The sequence below is a fragment of the Pezoporus wallicus genome, unplaced genomic scaffold (genome assembly GCF_028554395.1).
Source record: "Pezoporus wallicus isolate ANWC-B61680 ecotype Strahan unplaced genomic scaffold, APGP_CSIRO_Pwel_v1 contig_8047, whole genome shotgun sequence".
In the NCBI taxonomy this organism is placed as follows: Eukaryota; Metazoa; Chordata; class Aves; order Psittaciformes; family Psittacidae; genus Pezoporus; species Pezoporus wallicus.
In genome coordinates this window covers 1,085,129-1,102,107 of record NW_026639548.1, presented here as the reverse complement: position 1 = coordinate 1,102,107, position 16,979 = coordinate 1,085,129, and the positions used below count along the sequence as shown (strand labels likewise).

At 39.9% G+C, this 16,979-nt stretch overlaps 1 protein-coding gene across 4 annotated transcripts in view; it reads right to left on the bottom strand.

The window, feature by feature from the left end:
• Window positions 1–10,209: 10,209 nt before the first annotated feature.
• Window positions 10,210–16,979, bottom strand: part of ZDHHC8 (zinc finger DHHC-type palmitoyltransferase 8) — a 126,042-nt gene continuing 119,272 nt past the window's right edge. For all 4 annotated transcript variants that reach the window (XM_057414905.1, XM_057414904.1, XM_057414903.1 and 1 more), the window contains one exon: window positions 10,210–15,030. In XM_057414905.1, the coding sequence (XP_057270888.1) occupies window positions 14,859–15,030 (172 nt within the window). In that variant the 3' untranslated portion in view covers window positions 10,210–14,858. The remainder of the gene's footprint in view (window positions 15,031–16,979) is intronic.

Here is a 16,979-nt window from a genome sequence, read left to right as displayed (position 1 = left end):
TGAACATAGATGTCACCCCATCATCTACAGGGGGTTGTGTTTTCAGCCTTAGGTGTCTAAGGACCTTCTAAGAAGTCCTTCTCAGTATCTTACCTTTCAGTTATTTAAAACCAGGTTTCTCTCTACCAAACACAAACATTCAGAGTTACAAACCAAAGACACACAAACCCCCATATTTGTGAAATGAAAGACCTAAAATAAAAAGCAGTTTCTGAACTGCCAGACTGGTTTTATTAACACAGACTCTAGCCCTTTCATTAAGTAAACACATCCAATTCTGCCCCTGAAGTCATACTTATGAAACTAAGGGTTTATAACAGCAATACTAACACTACATTATCTAATGTAATGCTCTAATAAATAATGATGTATCTCGCCAGAAGGGTTTAATTTGAAACAGATGGTCTAAGGAATGGAAACATAAGCAAAGTATTTTGCTGTAATCACTATCCAGGAAACAAAGGGGGATTTGATATTATTGCCTCAAGGACTGTACCCCACCCCCTACGTTTTTTTTGTTTTAGGTAACAGTAAATGTCTCTTTAGCTAAGGTGGGGCTGATAGCTCACAACAATGAAACAGAACTCAGGCATTTTTCCTAATCCTGATTAGCAAGTGAGAATTTGCTTCTGCAACAGCCTTTGCTGCTTTTGCAAAGTTCAGCTTATATCTCATTTTTCTCCATTTTTTTTTCTGTTGGATTTTTTTTTTTCCTGTTTTAAAAAGGAACATATATTTGTAGTTGTTATGGACTTGACAGTGTTGCCTTCTGTTGCATTTTATAGTCATAGTCACTACTAAGAGATTAATATTTAGGCACAACAGCCTATGCCCTACACCCAACTCTGCTGTTAGGTGCACTGGCAAAGCATTTAAAGACCTGAGCTGCAAAATTCACTTAGCAGGAAAGAGAGCACTCTGCTTACAAAATCATTCGAGGTACTGTGACGTACGTAGTTACACAGTTTGGGAGATTTCTAGTTTTAACAATCTGTTTAAGGCAAAATTCTAGCTCCCCCAAAATATCATTTCCTATCTCTTTCTCAGGAGCTGTTTCAGGTATTTCCTGCTCTACTTCAGAAAAAATCACTTAGGGATGAGCTTGACACAGGCTGTCAAAGCCCCACTGCTCCCCTTTTGGAAACAATCATTTAAATGCAGTGTTTTCACACACGAACCACATTGAGGCTGTGTAGACAAAACGCGGGATGAAGGAGGATTTGGGGAAGCGATGCTAACTACGGGTCTGGAGAACCTGCAAGATACTCAGCCACATACGTGACGTTCTCTGCTGGCAACACAGCAGAAATAGCAGCTGCAGCTCAGATTTAGCTAGACGAGCTTTCCAACCACCACCCCCGTTCAGAGAGACCAAGGCCCAGAACAAGGAAAACACTTGCTTAGACTGCACCTACCTTTAAATACAGGAATGATGTTTCTGAAGTCAGTGGACCATGCCCATACTGTGCCCGTATTTAAAAACCCCACACTTTTCAGGAGAAATACTGAGCTTGATGCTTCTTTTTGTCTGGTTTGGGGGCTTTGGAGGGGTAGCATTTTTGCATTTTAAGCTTTTCTCTGCGATGCTGAAGACATTTTTTTCCCCCACCTCTAGTGGAAAATACAGAAACTCCCATAAGCAAATGTGTATTTGAGACTTAAGGAGCTTGGGGCCTTAAAAATCCCAAGCATTGTGAGATCATTCCAAATAGTTTGAGAAATAAGAGAATTTAATGGGATATTCAACTGTTTAAGATGCGTGCTTAAGTAAGTGTCTTACTACACATTAGTTACACTATGTATGCACTTGGTATAAAGCCAGAAGCTAAGAATTCCTTAAAGTTAATTGCTATTCTCTTGACTCACTGTATGACAAACACTTTAGGAAGAAATGTCCTTAGAGCATTGTCCTGAGTGCTCTACAGAGATTGTGTGAGCACAGGCTCCTTTCAGACCCTGTGTGGATGAATTTCACACTACGTTCTCTGGGTTTATACCTCTAGGGACAATACCAGTGGAAAGATTAATTTGTCCCAATGACAGTAGTTCTCAAGAAGAAAGGGATGTAATGTTCATCTACCTGACTGATGAGACACAGAAATAGCCTTGCCTCTGCTGACAGACAGGATGAGCAGAGCATCAGACTGAGCAGTGCTGTCTCCTGACAGCATGGTCAAAAGACATTGCTTCCAAATAAAAGGAGGTAGTACAGCTCCTGTGTCTGTTCAGGGTTTATTTTTGCCTGAACACAAAATGCAAAGTCAGGACTGAGGAAATGGTCTAAACTCAGTTACAACAATCAGCACCTGGATCCTGTGGAAGTATTCCAAACTTCTGTTAGTATAACTGAGACCTGTCCTAAGAACCCCCCCACACACACTCTCACAGGCTGGAAGTAGCTCAGAAGGATGTTATTTCACCTGAGCATTGTTATTATTTCTTCTGATCAACAAGTAGAAAAGCATGGAGAGCCTCTTCTCATATTACATACTCATTATGACATGTCATCTTTCTGTCTCACACTAATAAGAACAGGACCTGATTATCACCATTTATAAATAACTTACTTCGTCCTGTCTCTGTCCAGCAATGTTTTGGCAGGCATCCTCAGCAGAAGATGCGAAATTATGTCCCTGCCTAAAACCATTGCTGCTGACAAATGACAGCGCACACAATTGAAAGGCTGTGGTTGCTTTTAGAAATATCTGCACACGTACATATATATATATGTATGTGCGTGTGTGTATAGCAACTTGGAAACTGCTATGCGTATAGAGCAGGCAAAATGGCATCAAAGTCACCAGCTGAGGGACTCAAGTGATGAATTTACTCTTGAGCGTAGAATTAGGCAGGCATGGTGCATTCAAGGAACTAGCAGGCTACAAAAATCAACTAATGTCAACCCTGACTCAAGAGGGCACTGCTTTCACATACCTGTGCAGGGGATTGCTAATAACAGCAGCAGATTCAATGCCATGCTAAAGGATGCCTTTGACGCTTTTCTCTTGGTCCAGTGATAGGGTTTTCACATCAGATTTGGCAATTTAATCTGCTTTATTGAAAAAGTTCTGCCTTGTGTTTTTACTCATTCCTTGTTTACTTCCTTCATGGCATTAATTATGCCATTTATCGTTTTTAAACTAACTGGGTTCAAGAGAGAGTTCTTGGTGGGAGATGCTCCAGAAAGAAACTGTTTGAAGAGAATTGTTTTTCTATCCTGACTGATTTGCCACTAGCACTTTATCATTATAACCTGGTATGATTTACCAGTGTCTTTGCTTCACAAAGAAGGAATGTATGAAAATTAATCAGCTGAAATGAAGTGCAGGTTCATTAGCTAAAGTAATTGTTGCTATTAGTAGGAATTTATGCACATTTCTTTTTAAAATAATAGCAAAATCCACATTCAGCAGCCAATGCTGTAGCAATAGCTGAAATACACAGTATACATTCCACCCAAGCTTTTTGAATCAGTGTTTCAAATCTTCCATAACATACTAGATCTGCAAAATGAAGGGTAATAAGCAATTTACTGTCGCTCCAGATTGAATTTATGTTTTGTAATGAATTTAATATGTCAAATAAAACATAACTTTGAACTGTAAACTGGCCTGGAAAAAAATTACAAGTGTTTTCTTCTTGCCAACTTCAACAATCTGGGAAGGGGAATTACTTTTACAATGCTTCACTTTGGCTTTTCTACAATGCATTGGACAGACATTGGCATTGAAAGACTGGTTGCTGCTTAAAATAGCAAAATACATTTTATACTAAAAGTCTCCCTCCAAGGTAAGTGTAGAGGAATGTGGAATTGCCAAAAGCTGACGACTATCCTGTGAGGACAGAAATCCATTTGAACCTACCCCTGCCAGCCTGATATCAATTCCCAGCCAAACTGGGAATAAGGCTCTAAAGATTTATGTTACTCTGCCTTATTCTCCTGCCCTTGTCAAGGCCCTGCCTACATTATAACATCCCATCTTTCTGCAGAATAATAATGGAAATCCATCTGGAGGAGGATGAAGAGACCTTCTATGTATTTACCAGTGAGCACCCTGACCCAGGCAATCCATCCTTCATGCTGACAGAAACCAGAGTGAATTTTTCTTGCCAGCAATAAACCCAAGTGCCCTTTGCTCTCTTTTGTCACTGCCTATTCCTTTTCATGTCAGCCAAAGATACTTCTTTTCCATTTTTCATTACCTCTGTTTACTCTTTGACATGAGCTAGGCACTGTAAGAATGCCCTCTGAAGTCGCACACCTTTGCCACAAGGCATAGTGCTCATATGGTCATCACAGAACCTCTAGCAAACAATGCCTATTGACAACAGATTATAGATGTGGCCCCAAGGAATGGCCACAGGACTGCAAGTCACTTAGCAATTTAAATCCAGAGGATCTCAACTTGTGTGTCATGCTGGCATAACAGCTGCCAAGTGTGACCTGATGTTCCCAAGGTCACAGAGTAAGCCAGTGACACAGCTGCAGACACAAATCACATCAGCACCTCCCAGGTCTGTGCCTCATCCCCATTGGGGTGGCAGGTAACACACTCTGATTGCCAAAGAGACCACAGAAGAGACCACTGCTTAAAACTGCTCAGTGTTTGAGCTAGGAGGGAGCATGGACACACTCTACCTAGAATCATGCTTCACAGGAGTCTGCTTCAGCCAGGCAAAGCATTTCTGAGTGCATGGGTTGTGTAATGCTTCCATCCAACAGCAGGATGCTCTCAGATTCCTTCTGGTGATCAATCTCTGTGGGTGTATATATATAAATAAACCAAGAACAAGGGTAGCACGCCCCAAGTCATTTGTATCCAAAAAGGACTATATCTCCATCATTCGTGACACAGTGCTGAAATGCAGTTCTGCAGCATCCAGGGCTTTAGATATATGATGAGAATCTGTATAGAGAGATCTCTGGTATTTGTGTAGATATAATGCAAGGAAAAAATACTTTCAAGAATAAATGGAAATACACAGAATGATATAAATTCAGTAAAAAATGAGGAGAAATACACTAAATGACTGTGGTATATTTTCTTATGAAGGTTTTACAGGTTTTGAAAAATGTAGCTATTGTGTCTTTCAATGTTACTGGAAACAAATATATTTATTTTGCCTTTACAGCTGAACTCATGCAACTTCTGTTTACACATGCACATACCTCATCTTCCTATCCCTTAAAGCAGGATGTGCCTTCCTGTGTTAAAAATCTCAGTGAGTAATTATTTCTAATTATATTCTGCTCCTTTATTAGAAAGGAGGTATTGAGTAAAAGATCATACTAGGAAAGGAATTATTTTGTGCACTAAACAGACAACATGATTCCTTCTCTGATAATCTTCATCTGCTATGAATACGGTACTGTAGATTAATAGGTATCTATTTCTGTACAACATTAGGACACAAAAAAGACAGGAATTAATAACAGTTTTCTCATGGCAACACAGCAGCTTAGTCCTTGCTCTCAAGAAAGAATGTAAAAGCCTGTATTTCTCAGTAGCCCACAACATATCAAAGGGTGCAAAACTCATCTCTCACTGTGTTTTGTGCTACAGGAGCATATTGCAGTGCCCCCTCTTTCTGAGGTCAATCCCAACCTACAACTATTTACTTTACTGTATTTCTGCTCAGTAATTTTAGTTATTATTACATATAACTATTCCAATAAGCAGTCAGGGAAGAGGGGAATTGCTCAAGGCAATGAAGCATATGGTCTCCTGGAATGAGGGTTGTGCTGTGTGGGTGTTATGCAGAGGGTTTGGATTTTAAGGAAATATGCAGGAGGTCAAGGGAAGGATGAAGGCATAAATGCCTTTCGTATATTTACCACAACAGCTTTCCAAAGCCAGTGTGAAAGACCAAGACTACTGTCAGCAGCACCCATCACACAAACATCCAAAACCTTCCTCCCCAAGAACATGACCTGGAGTGATGCTTTCATTTGAGGTTAAATATGCCCCAAATCTGCCCTGTTGCTCCCGGACACCTATGGAATGCATCTACTTGGCTCCAGCTACACAGCTGATCACAGAATGATAGGGTTTGAGCCTCTCAAAAACACAACCCGTTTGTGAGGTCAGGAAGTTGTATCCCCATCTGACATGGCATGAAGAGGTATGGAAAGACATATGAGTCAGCAGTAATTTGTAGTGCAGCCAAGAACTGGTGCTAGAATGCCTGAAGCCCTGTGCTTTAAGTGCAGACCATGTTTCCAGATGAACATCTCACTGGTACATCTCTTATTGTGAATCATAGCTTAACACTGGGAAACTGCCAACAAGATAGCAGTGCAAAGCACATGCATTGTGATTTAGAAGATGGTGGCCAACAATAGAGCAGTTTGTCTGCATTATGTTATACTGTGTCTGAAAAATTAGTCATAACCAAACACCACCTATTTATAACTACTTAATTCTCTGGTTTTAAGTCTGTTATTTTAGATATCTGTCAGTGAGACAATAAGGGCTGATCCCAAGGCCAGATGGATTCACAATATCCAGGCTGCAAAAATAGGATCATGCTGTTACTCACTGAGTTTACTCAGACGCTGCAGTTTCTACAAGGTGAGGTTTTCCTAAGTAGCAACTGCATTGGTTTGTATTTATAAAAACCCCAACAAAACCCCTTTCACCATCTGTTCAAATGACTGTACAAGAGAAAAAGCTGACAGTAAAGCTGTGTTCTGCTTAACCACCTGTGCCAGGACTAGAACCAGATTATAATGCCATTTTATGAGCTTCCACAGTCTTCTTTGATCCAAAGATCTCCATGTGCTCTGCACCTACATCACTGAAAAAGGCTTTAAACTTGTATTATTCATGGCAGGGAGGTGTGCTTTGTAACGCAGGCACACACAGGAGCTCTCCACTTCATATCCATTGAAGCAGTGAATGCAGGAAGCAACCATTGCCCAGCAGCCACTTACCTGCATACCACCGGGAAGGACAAGCCAGAAGGCAGAAGAGCACCACGTTGCAGCTAGAACTAACCCAAGTTCCCCCTTGCTGCCTGCCACTCAGAAATGCCTACATGAAAACTACTTAGATAAATTCTCTGTAGTAGGGACAGAAGCACCATTAAAAATAGAGTTGGCCCCAAAAGTGGATGTTTATTAAATTCCACTTTCCCCTTTGTCCCCTGTTGTAGGGAAGAGATAAAAGTATTTGATTTGCTGCAAGGTAGAAGCTTGAAGAAGTCCTAAACATCACTGAACTACAGCAGTGAGCTAATGTCTGTGGGTGCCACTCAAAATGGCATGTCAAGTGTGATGAGGCCCCATTAATATTAAAGCAAAAACTAACAGTGACTGCAGGGGAGCTACGATTTCAGTGTAAGCTAGGCATGGCATTCATGAGCTTAATATATTATTGTGCCATGCTGAAAATAGGAATTCTCATTTTAGGTGCTCATTTCAAATATTCAAGGCTTGTGATTTTGGTGTTGAAAGGCCTAAATTGAATCCTCATTGCTGACTGTATGTAATGACACTGAACTCAAACTCATGGGCATGCTTTGGTTGCAAAACACCACCACCAATTCTTAATTTGTAGGATGGATTATTTTTTTTCCCTTAAAGTGTTCCAGGCACTGCCTTATCTACAGCTCAACAGACATACCCTCCCCATCATTTCTTTCAGTTACCAATGAGTTCAATGGGAGGAGGGGTTTGCACACAGACAACGCTCAAATACATGCTTGAAAATCCTAGTTTTATCCCATATTGAAGAAGCAGATGGATAGTACAAGCCCCACGTGGAGGCTGGGAGTCTGAAGGTGTTAAATAAACTTTAGGGGGTAGTGTATGGCCCTCGTGGTTTTTTACATGACAGGTATTTCACAAAGTCTGCTGAAAGGAAGGGGTTTTAATTACTTATATTTGTAAAATTGTTTTATTTCAGAAAGGGGATACTTTTTAAAATACAAGACTTACCTGTGGTACCTCTACTATTCTAAAATGCAACTGAACTCCTAGAAAAGCTCATGAACTGGCAGAATCTGCAGCTTAAGTTATTTTATGCATTTCTGTCATACAGTCTGATCAAACTAGCTTATGCCCATGAAAGCAGAAATTATGTTGGTTAATGAGGAGTGGATAGACAGAGTATGTTAACACAGTCTAGAAATATTGGTAAATCTCAGCATTACCCAGAGTGCTCACATTAGCCTTGTATGCTGTCGATCTCAGGCCAGGTATATTCTAGATCTAATTCAATATGGATAGGCTATGATAGTGCTTTATATTCCTTGCAAATAAATGGCAAAATTACTGTCTGAAAAATCCACACAAGGGATGCATGTGTAAAAGGTGAACAGGATGACAACACAGCATGAAATAATTTGTAAGGCAAAGGAAACATGAATAATCTTTCTTACACTCGGGAGATGAAAGTCATTTCCACAGAAGCCACTTTTTTCTCTCTAGGTAAGATCCTGCAAAAGTCCCTGTTCCATATGTAGCTAGTCACGAGCATTGCATCCCTGTTGGCAGGAAAACAAAAACTAAACCAAAACCAGACAGCTTCCCCTGAAAGACAGCCCATCTCCTCCTCCTGCATCTCTCCTTCATAGGCCTGAGCACTGGGGTGCTCTCAGGCACTCCTCATGTTCTTATATATTCTCTACCTTCTCCAAGTTTCCATCACTGCTTTCCCTTCTCTCTCAATATCCCTTAAAATGGTGGGTGTACCCACCAGTCTTCCATGGCCTGGGAACATAACCACTGGCAGAAACACTGTTTCCAGTCTATTTTATTTGCTTATGTTTTAGTAAGTATTTTTGGTTTTGTGTTTTGCTGCTGATACAACCTCTGGGTTTTTTTTGTATCAACACAGATCAGTTCCATTTAAAATACATCAGATAGGGACACCTGTAACTAGTTTTACTTGAATGTATGTACACAGTTATGTATACATTATATACATACACGCATTATATATACATATATATATATACACATATATATAAGGCACGGTAAAATGTAAAATGTACCATCACTTCTCTAGGACTGTTTTTAATCTGAAAAAGTAGATCATATTTCTTCAGTAATTTGAAATGTCTAACCCAAGACATTTTTATGTTTCAGGGTTACAGAGATACCAGCTGGGAAATAATCCTTACTTTAAAATTCAAGTTATTGTGACAAGATGAACAAAACCTATTTTGACAGTAATTCTAATCTATTTATTATATAACTGTTCCTCTTTTAAAAGATATATTCACCTGTATAGTTTCCTTTGTCTCTCCTTATTATGTTCCAAAATGTGAACTGAAACTTGTCCTGCAGAATAAAAAGTAACAATAATGGAGAACTGAATATGAACTTGGATAATTTATCCATTACTTAAAGAGAGGAAAGCAAAGATGTCTTTAAATAAAATGTATTATTAATACAGATCATGAGTTTACGTAATTCTGTTTGATGTAGGCAACATCAGTGGAGCCTGGTGATTACCAGGGGTTTGGCCACTTTATATATAAGGTAATCTCTGCCACATGAAGACACGGCAGCACACAAATATGACTTGCATTTATAATGAACATGCTTGAATGGATCCTTGGTTGTTGTAATTAGCCTATGTATGCAAATTATGGCATCAGAAACCCTGCAGCAGCTGCTGTTAGGAGGGCTTGGCAGCTGTGTTACAAGCCAGTCTTACTGATCAAACGGACCTGTTTTCAAAGGATAGAAACAGACAGATGAATGCAGATGAAAAATTGACATCTTTGGGGTGTATAAATCTACCCCTATCCTGGGTAGAACATTTCAATAAATACCAAGATAACATTTTTTCCACAGTAACTCTACAGCCATGATTCACAATTGTGCTGGACCACAGGATCCCTGTTAACCCCAAAGATTTAAGAAAAAATGGCACAGAAAACTTCATTTAGTGTTGTTTCATGGATGACTTACTGTGGCCTCACAAGCATGACACTCTTTAGCAGACTCAGCATATTTCCTACTCCACCATAAGCACCCTGAAAATGAGAGCCTGCAATCACTTGTTTTAATACTTCGTCACATGAAGATTTTGCACGGGAACTGGAATTTCCAGTTCTACTGTTTCAGTTCACGTTTTGCACAAGTGGAAGTGAAAAAGTGTTTATGGGCTCCATGAACCATCTCAGCAGACAAACGCATCTGAGGCATAACTCACCAGGGTAAACCAGACACTTGAAAATACTGAAGTGACTCAAAGGTTTAAAAAATATATATGTATTACGAGAGCCACAAAAAAGGTTACAGACAGAGCTCCACAAAGCCTGCACGGATACATTCCAACAATTCAAGGAGGCAGAACAGGTGAAATACAGACCATAAGAACGGTTCGACATTAACCTTCCAGACTGTCAGAGACAGCAACCTTGACCCCATCTTTCCCACACACAAAAAAATATTGAATATATATATCTCTCTATATCTCAAGTCTGGACCACACATATAGTCCAAAGAAAACCACATTGCAATTTCCACATTAGGCTTATAGGAGAATAGGCATCATCTGAGGAACGTCCATTGTAACACCCATGAGGTGATTATCTTAGGCCGAGTTGACATAACATTATGCTTGGTTAGCGATTTTAGAACAGCAACACAACACATTTCATCTGCTGCACATGGCTACTCACACATAGCTCTGTGCAACCCTTAGAGCTGATTTTAACCAAACTCAGTAATTACACTTGTTTTGCTTAATTTAAAAAGAAAATGCAAATGTAAGATATTAGGGCAGTTCCTGCTATCACCTTTCTTAAAAGTTCAAGACTTGAAGACTTCTTTGATGTACTTGCTTACAGACACATTTTGAGACTGTATTCGTGATCTTCAGGAAAATACACCACCCTGAGGCTTTTTCCCTTGTTCACTTCGTGTTATGTCTGCATCCAGTTTTGACATAGGAGGCCAAATGCTGGTTGTATATCAGTGCAGTATTTGGCCCAGAGTTTCAAAGTCTTTGCTATTCAGACTTTCCTATGAGGTCAACAAACAAAGTAGTAAAAAAAGAAAATATTAAGGCTTCAAGTAAAAATATTTCCTCTCTCTCCCACCCATGTAATAAGGTACATTTAACTTCAGAATACTCAATATATTATACAATTAAAGATACAGAGATCCAACTTTTCAAGGCAGATTGTACTACAATGAAAACCTGGAGGCTAAATGGGAGTGTATGAACAGGGAACGAATGGCTAATAAAATGCAATATTCAATGAAAACGGATGCATAAACTAAACAAAAACTATTGCTGTTTTTTAAATAAGTAATACAGTCCACAGCTAAAAATAAAAACACGTCAAAAAGATTTAAGACTTCTGAAACATGAAATAAACATGATAAAAATAAAGAAGCTACTTTACAAGATGCAGTAACTTGTGCTGGATTTTCATGGTTGATCCCCACCTACTGTAAATTAGCATCACTTATATGAGCTTTGATGGAGCCACACCAATTTACACCAGCTGAAGATTTGGCTTTCAGTGTCTGTAAAAACTGAGACTGTCTGGGCAGATCCACCTTGCTGCTAAACTGTAAACTACTTGAAGAACTATACTTTAACATGGGCTGGATTCTGCCTAGACTTAGCTTTAATAAATAGGTCCCCAGTCCCGCAACAGGAGCCATGGAAACAGACACATTTATGAGAAAATAGCTGCAGGTTCAGTGCCTTTGATGGAAATGAGACTGGATTTGCTGCATGCAATCTCCTGTTAACAGTTCTGCTTGGATTGTTCTTTCAGAAGATCTGAGTAACTTACTCCAGGCTATGTGCACTGAACTCTATGCAAACCTCAAAAGGGAAAAAAAAAGAATACTTTGGTACCATTGTAAACCTATGAACAAGTTGAATGTCTCTCAACTGGGCAAAACTACTCATAAAATATACAATCCTTACAACTGAACCTGTAATGACAGAGTGCATTCATTCTTTCCTCCCTTACCCCTTGTGAACTATGTCAAAATAACCCTGGATATTAGTGCTTTATACACACAATACTGTGTTTAGTCTTACTGAGAAATTCTCTCATGAACTAATGTAGTTAACTTCAAAGGCTCTTTGGCCCTTCAAGTTCCTCAGTAGCTTTGTTTTTCTGTTTACAAATGCAGGAGAAAGAACGATCAAAGTGGAGCATCACTGGGATGCAAATCTCAAATATTGGTGCAAATTTTCAGCCTTGTTTGCATGAATTTCATGTACGTATTCAAAGATACATGATATAATGTGCCCTTGTCTAGCTCCCTCGCCCAAATTCAGTGTGTCACACATCCCCTCTTTTTCAGGGCTTACATATGGCATACATGATACTTTAAAAATAAGTAAGTCTTGTGATACTCTATGCACCAGAGTGAATTCCAGTCCTTAAGGAAGTAGTGCATCTTCCTGAGGAGTTAACATTAGAGTAGAGTTGCAGATAAATAACAGTTAAAGATGGAAGAAATCTGTATGGCCATCTGGTCTAGCCCCTTGCCCCTGCAGGCTCACCTCTTTCAGAAATTTCTTTAATGACTTGTCCAAACACAATTTGACTGTCCTAAACTGTTAGTCTCCAGTACTCTGCCTTGGAAGACTATTTCACTGCCCCTTCCCCTCTGTCTTTTCTGCCCCCTTCTAAATGTAGACCACTGGTTACCAGTGACAACTGTTTGATTTACCTTTGGTTTTACATCTTTTAAATAATGTATTTGTACATATGATAATCAATTTCCACTTCACTGCTTAGCCAGTGACATGTTTCTAGCCCTTTAAATTTTCTCATCAGCCAGCTCGTCCAGTCTTTCAATATAAATTGCTCCATCTGTACCTGATCTAGTCTGCCAGCATCTTTCTGGTACCGTGGTGCCTCCAGCTAAAGACAGTATTCTACATGCCAGTGAGCAAATCTGCATAGAAAGACGATTGCTTCTCTGCTCTGCAATGTCTCTACAGTAGGCATTTAAAATATCACCAATGCAATAAAATGCACACTGATTTCTAGTTCACTTTCTCATAACTTTGGCCTATTGCAGTTGCATCGTTTTCCAGGTTTCTCCCTTCGGGCAACATAGAGCATTACACAGAGAGATGATTAACTTTCCTATGTTATCTTCAACCTTCCTTTTCAAAAATGATGTGATATACAAGGGACATAATAAGCATATATTGCAGCAGATGACAAGATTTATCAAATCAAAAGATAAATTTTAACCAGGCAAAACCGAGACCAATATTTGCCTTCTGGAATAATTAATCTCAACATACATGAAAACAAGTAAGTTATCAACACATTCTAAATTGCTAGCAAATACCTGGAGACCTCTCCATTATAGGACTGAAAAGCATTCAACTCCTTGAAACAAATATCCTGAAAAATGTTGTATTTAGCTCTCTAATCCAAACTATTCACCAGAAGAACCAGGTGGGAGGTCGAGGTTTCATATGCTGACTAGATAAATAATGATTTTTAGTGACTTTGGCAACAGTTGTTCAGGATGCTAATAATTGCACACATGATCTGGCTAGTTAACGTTGGTCCAGATCTCAGCACTTTTGACTTCTGAGGTGGTAACTGAATGGGAAGGAAAAGGAGAAAAGAAAAAAAAACAACAATCTGTCCCCAAATTAGCTTTGTCAGAGTCCTCATGTTTGTGATAAAAGTAATGCACCCCTTGTTTTTTTACAGTAACGTCTTTAAATCCAACAAAGTAAATGTAGTTTTCTGGAGACAGGAAAAGGAAACCTCAAAACGTTAAACAGATTTGATTGGTATTATTTTAAAAAGTTGTTTCCCAAGGGGAAAGCCCAAATGGAAAATCCTTTGTCTAACAGTACTGAAGACCAGAGGGAATGTGCTAGTAATTAGGCAGACGGAAAATTTATATCCTTTAGATGTACGCTTGGCTCAGTTACACACACTGTAAATTCAACAGACCATGATAACCTTGCGGCAGGATTACACAGACGGCACCAGGGCAAGGCAGTAAACCATGTTATTGCCTAAATCCAACAGATAATAAGAAGGGTGCAGGAAAAGCAGCTGACGTTTGAAGTATGTTCCCATCCAAATATTTCCTATCTACTTGGTTTTGTTTCCAAGTCAGAGAAGCCTTTAAAAACCAGAGGGAGCAGAGGTCAGAGTGGAAGATCCTTACTGGTGTTGCGGTCCTTTTCCACGAGACGAACACGCGCACACGTACACACAGTTTCACACACAGGGAGGCGAACAGCAGACAGTGAGAAGCTGTTGCTATCCTTTCTCCTGCTCACAGCTGGGACTAGGAAGGCTTTCAAAGACGATATGGTGTTTGTGTCCCAAGTGCCTTTGCCTTGCTCCTTCCCAGGAGAAGGAACCAAACCTGCAACACCTGCGGGACACAGTTCTCGCACATGCAGACTGCCCAGCACAGGAAGCCTGCTTTCCACATCGATAGGAAAATAGCAGTTGGGCCTCTGACTCCTTTGCTGGTCAGAAGAACTGGGAAGGGGCATGGGGAAAACTGAATGATCCTGGACTGACCGTACTTTTTCACAGCACAACTGGTACACAACAGGTTTATTGGACAGACACACGCACAATGGCTTTAGCGCTCTCTTGCATGAAATAAATCTGCTCTGTGGTTATGGTATTAGGTCATAGCCAGCTCCTGCCTGTCAGTTTAGGAAGAGTCTGATGGACTGTACAATTTTATTCCCTCAAGAATAAGGCTGCAGCTGGTTTTTTGGCCAAAAGAGAAAGATGGAAACAGAACAAACCCAAAACAAGAAAAGGAGAGTGGCCGGCTGCTGCTGCTCCTTCTTTGTTGTTGTTTGAGTCTTCACAGTGCTCTTAGCTTCATGGCTGGCTGAGTGGATGGCTCTTTAATTAATTTTATTTTACACTGAAATTTCATAGGTTGTTCCACCAACTCCAGACACCTTCTTAACATTTGAGTGTCTAGCGGGGCTGACAGGCGTCCCCTGGGAACTTGATGTTGAGCCCAACCTGGATATTCCTTTTGGCTGTCCATTAATTTTATTGTGAGGTGTCTTCAACTGCATTTCATCCCTGCATCAAAAGACGTATCGAAAAATACAGTGTTAGTGACTAAAGTGTGACAGCAGAATACCTTCATCCAGGATAAACAATTTTCCCTGGCACCCCAAGTCCCAGTGTCACAAAATATTCAAGCATGGGAGCAACCTGGTTGAAGCCAATACACTTGATGAAAAGCCACTGAAATGAGAGAATTCATTTGGCCATTAGGTTAGTGGATCAGACCCCAGTAATGTAAATTTAATTACTTGCTAAAATGCTTTGTTGAACCAAACCAACGGTGTAAGTATTTGTGGGATGCAGGAGGGTTTAACGGTCACCACTGTTGACCTTAACCAAATTATTTCTTGCAATCATAAATAAAATACTCAGAATAAACACTTCCCAGTTAAGTATCCAGCTATGCAAAATTGTTGCCCATCTCTGAAAGACGTAAGAGGGGTGAAGTGTTAAAACTACTTAATGACAGAAGGCACAAAGTGAATCAAGTCAGGAAGCACTTTAGGATGCCTGCAATTAAAGACCATATTCTGGATAGACTCTAAAATAATTTCCTTTTTTATGACCTACTGCCAGGGAGCATGGACAACAGGCTTTCCTCAAAAGATCTTTTAAATCTAGGCCACTACAGACTAAAATATAATGTGTCTCATCCCCAAGATGTAAATAGCACAAAGTAATTAGATAAAAGCCTACCAAAGAAGTCGTGTGTGTTCTGGAAGTGCCAGCAAAACTGGGGGTTGCTGTATTCTCACATCTTACTCCTGCACAGTGGATGTTTGCTTGGGTTTGCCTCAGTCTGAAGTTTAAGACTGGCTCATGCCAGCAGCAGTGACCAGGGGTTGCAGAGCCTTCCAGAAGGGAACACTTTCTGTCTGCCTGCAAATTGAGGCAGCCTGAGCTATTTCAGACCACCCTAACTCTTTCTGGAGGCCAGAGAGTTTGATGGGTTAACTATATTCAAAAGCAAATTCTCTCTTTACATGTGTCTGCAAAACAAAACAAATGACCCCGGACTTTTACGCAGCTCTTGACAGGTTCAGAATCATTCCAAAACTAAGAGCACTTTTTATGTGGCAGCCTGGTCTGACAGCTATATCCTGGGGCTGGAGCAGCAGACCCATCAGCTCACACCAGCTTCTGCTACATGTTTAAGCTGTGCTTGCACTGGAGAATGGAGTCATGGTTATTTGAGCCAGAAAAACACACATACATAAATATATAAAACAATATTGTGTGGTTTCATAAAACACTGCTGCATCCCCAAACAGCTTAGATATGCAGGGACCAAAGTCTATATTTGCTTCACTGAGGTATTATAAAAGCCCTAATTCAGTGCTGAAATTGTCCTGAAGAACACAGTCTGCCACCTGAAACAAGTCAGAAAGGAGCTGGGGACTGTGTTAGGGGAAAAGGGAGAAAGGAAAGTCAGTAGTGATACTGATAGAGAAAACCTGCTAGGTTTACAAAGCACAGAGTGCTTGTGGGGGGGTTTACTTCACTAGCTAAAAAACTTCAAGTTTATTAAGCTATTTATTTATTAATCTAGGTACTTGACTTTAAGAACTTCAGTAAAAACCATGTCAGTCCCACTGCTTCCACATTTTAAACAAGCACAATGTAAAAGCAGTAGGACCAGCAAGCTGACAGCATAACCAAGACTGGTTATGACTTTCAGAGACTAAGCAAAGGCATCTAGCTTTTTATATGAGCATATTTCCTACAGTAGCAGCTGAAACATCCAGGTCTCAAACAAAGAGTAGAGAGGCAAAATAAGTCCACAGTTCCTCTTTCACTTGTTTCTTTAATACATATATAGAGGAAAAAATGGCTGTCTACCTCCTGAAAGTCAGATCTTCCACCAGCAGACAAATCATCTTAACAACTACAATTCACTTGAAAACACTGAGGAAAAACTTACTGGCACTAAACTTCAGGAGACCAACAATAATGGATCTCCC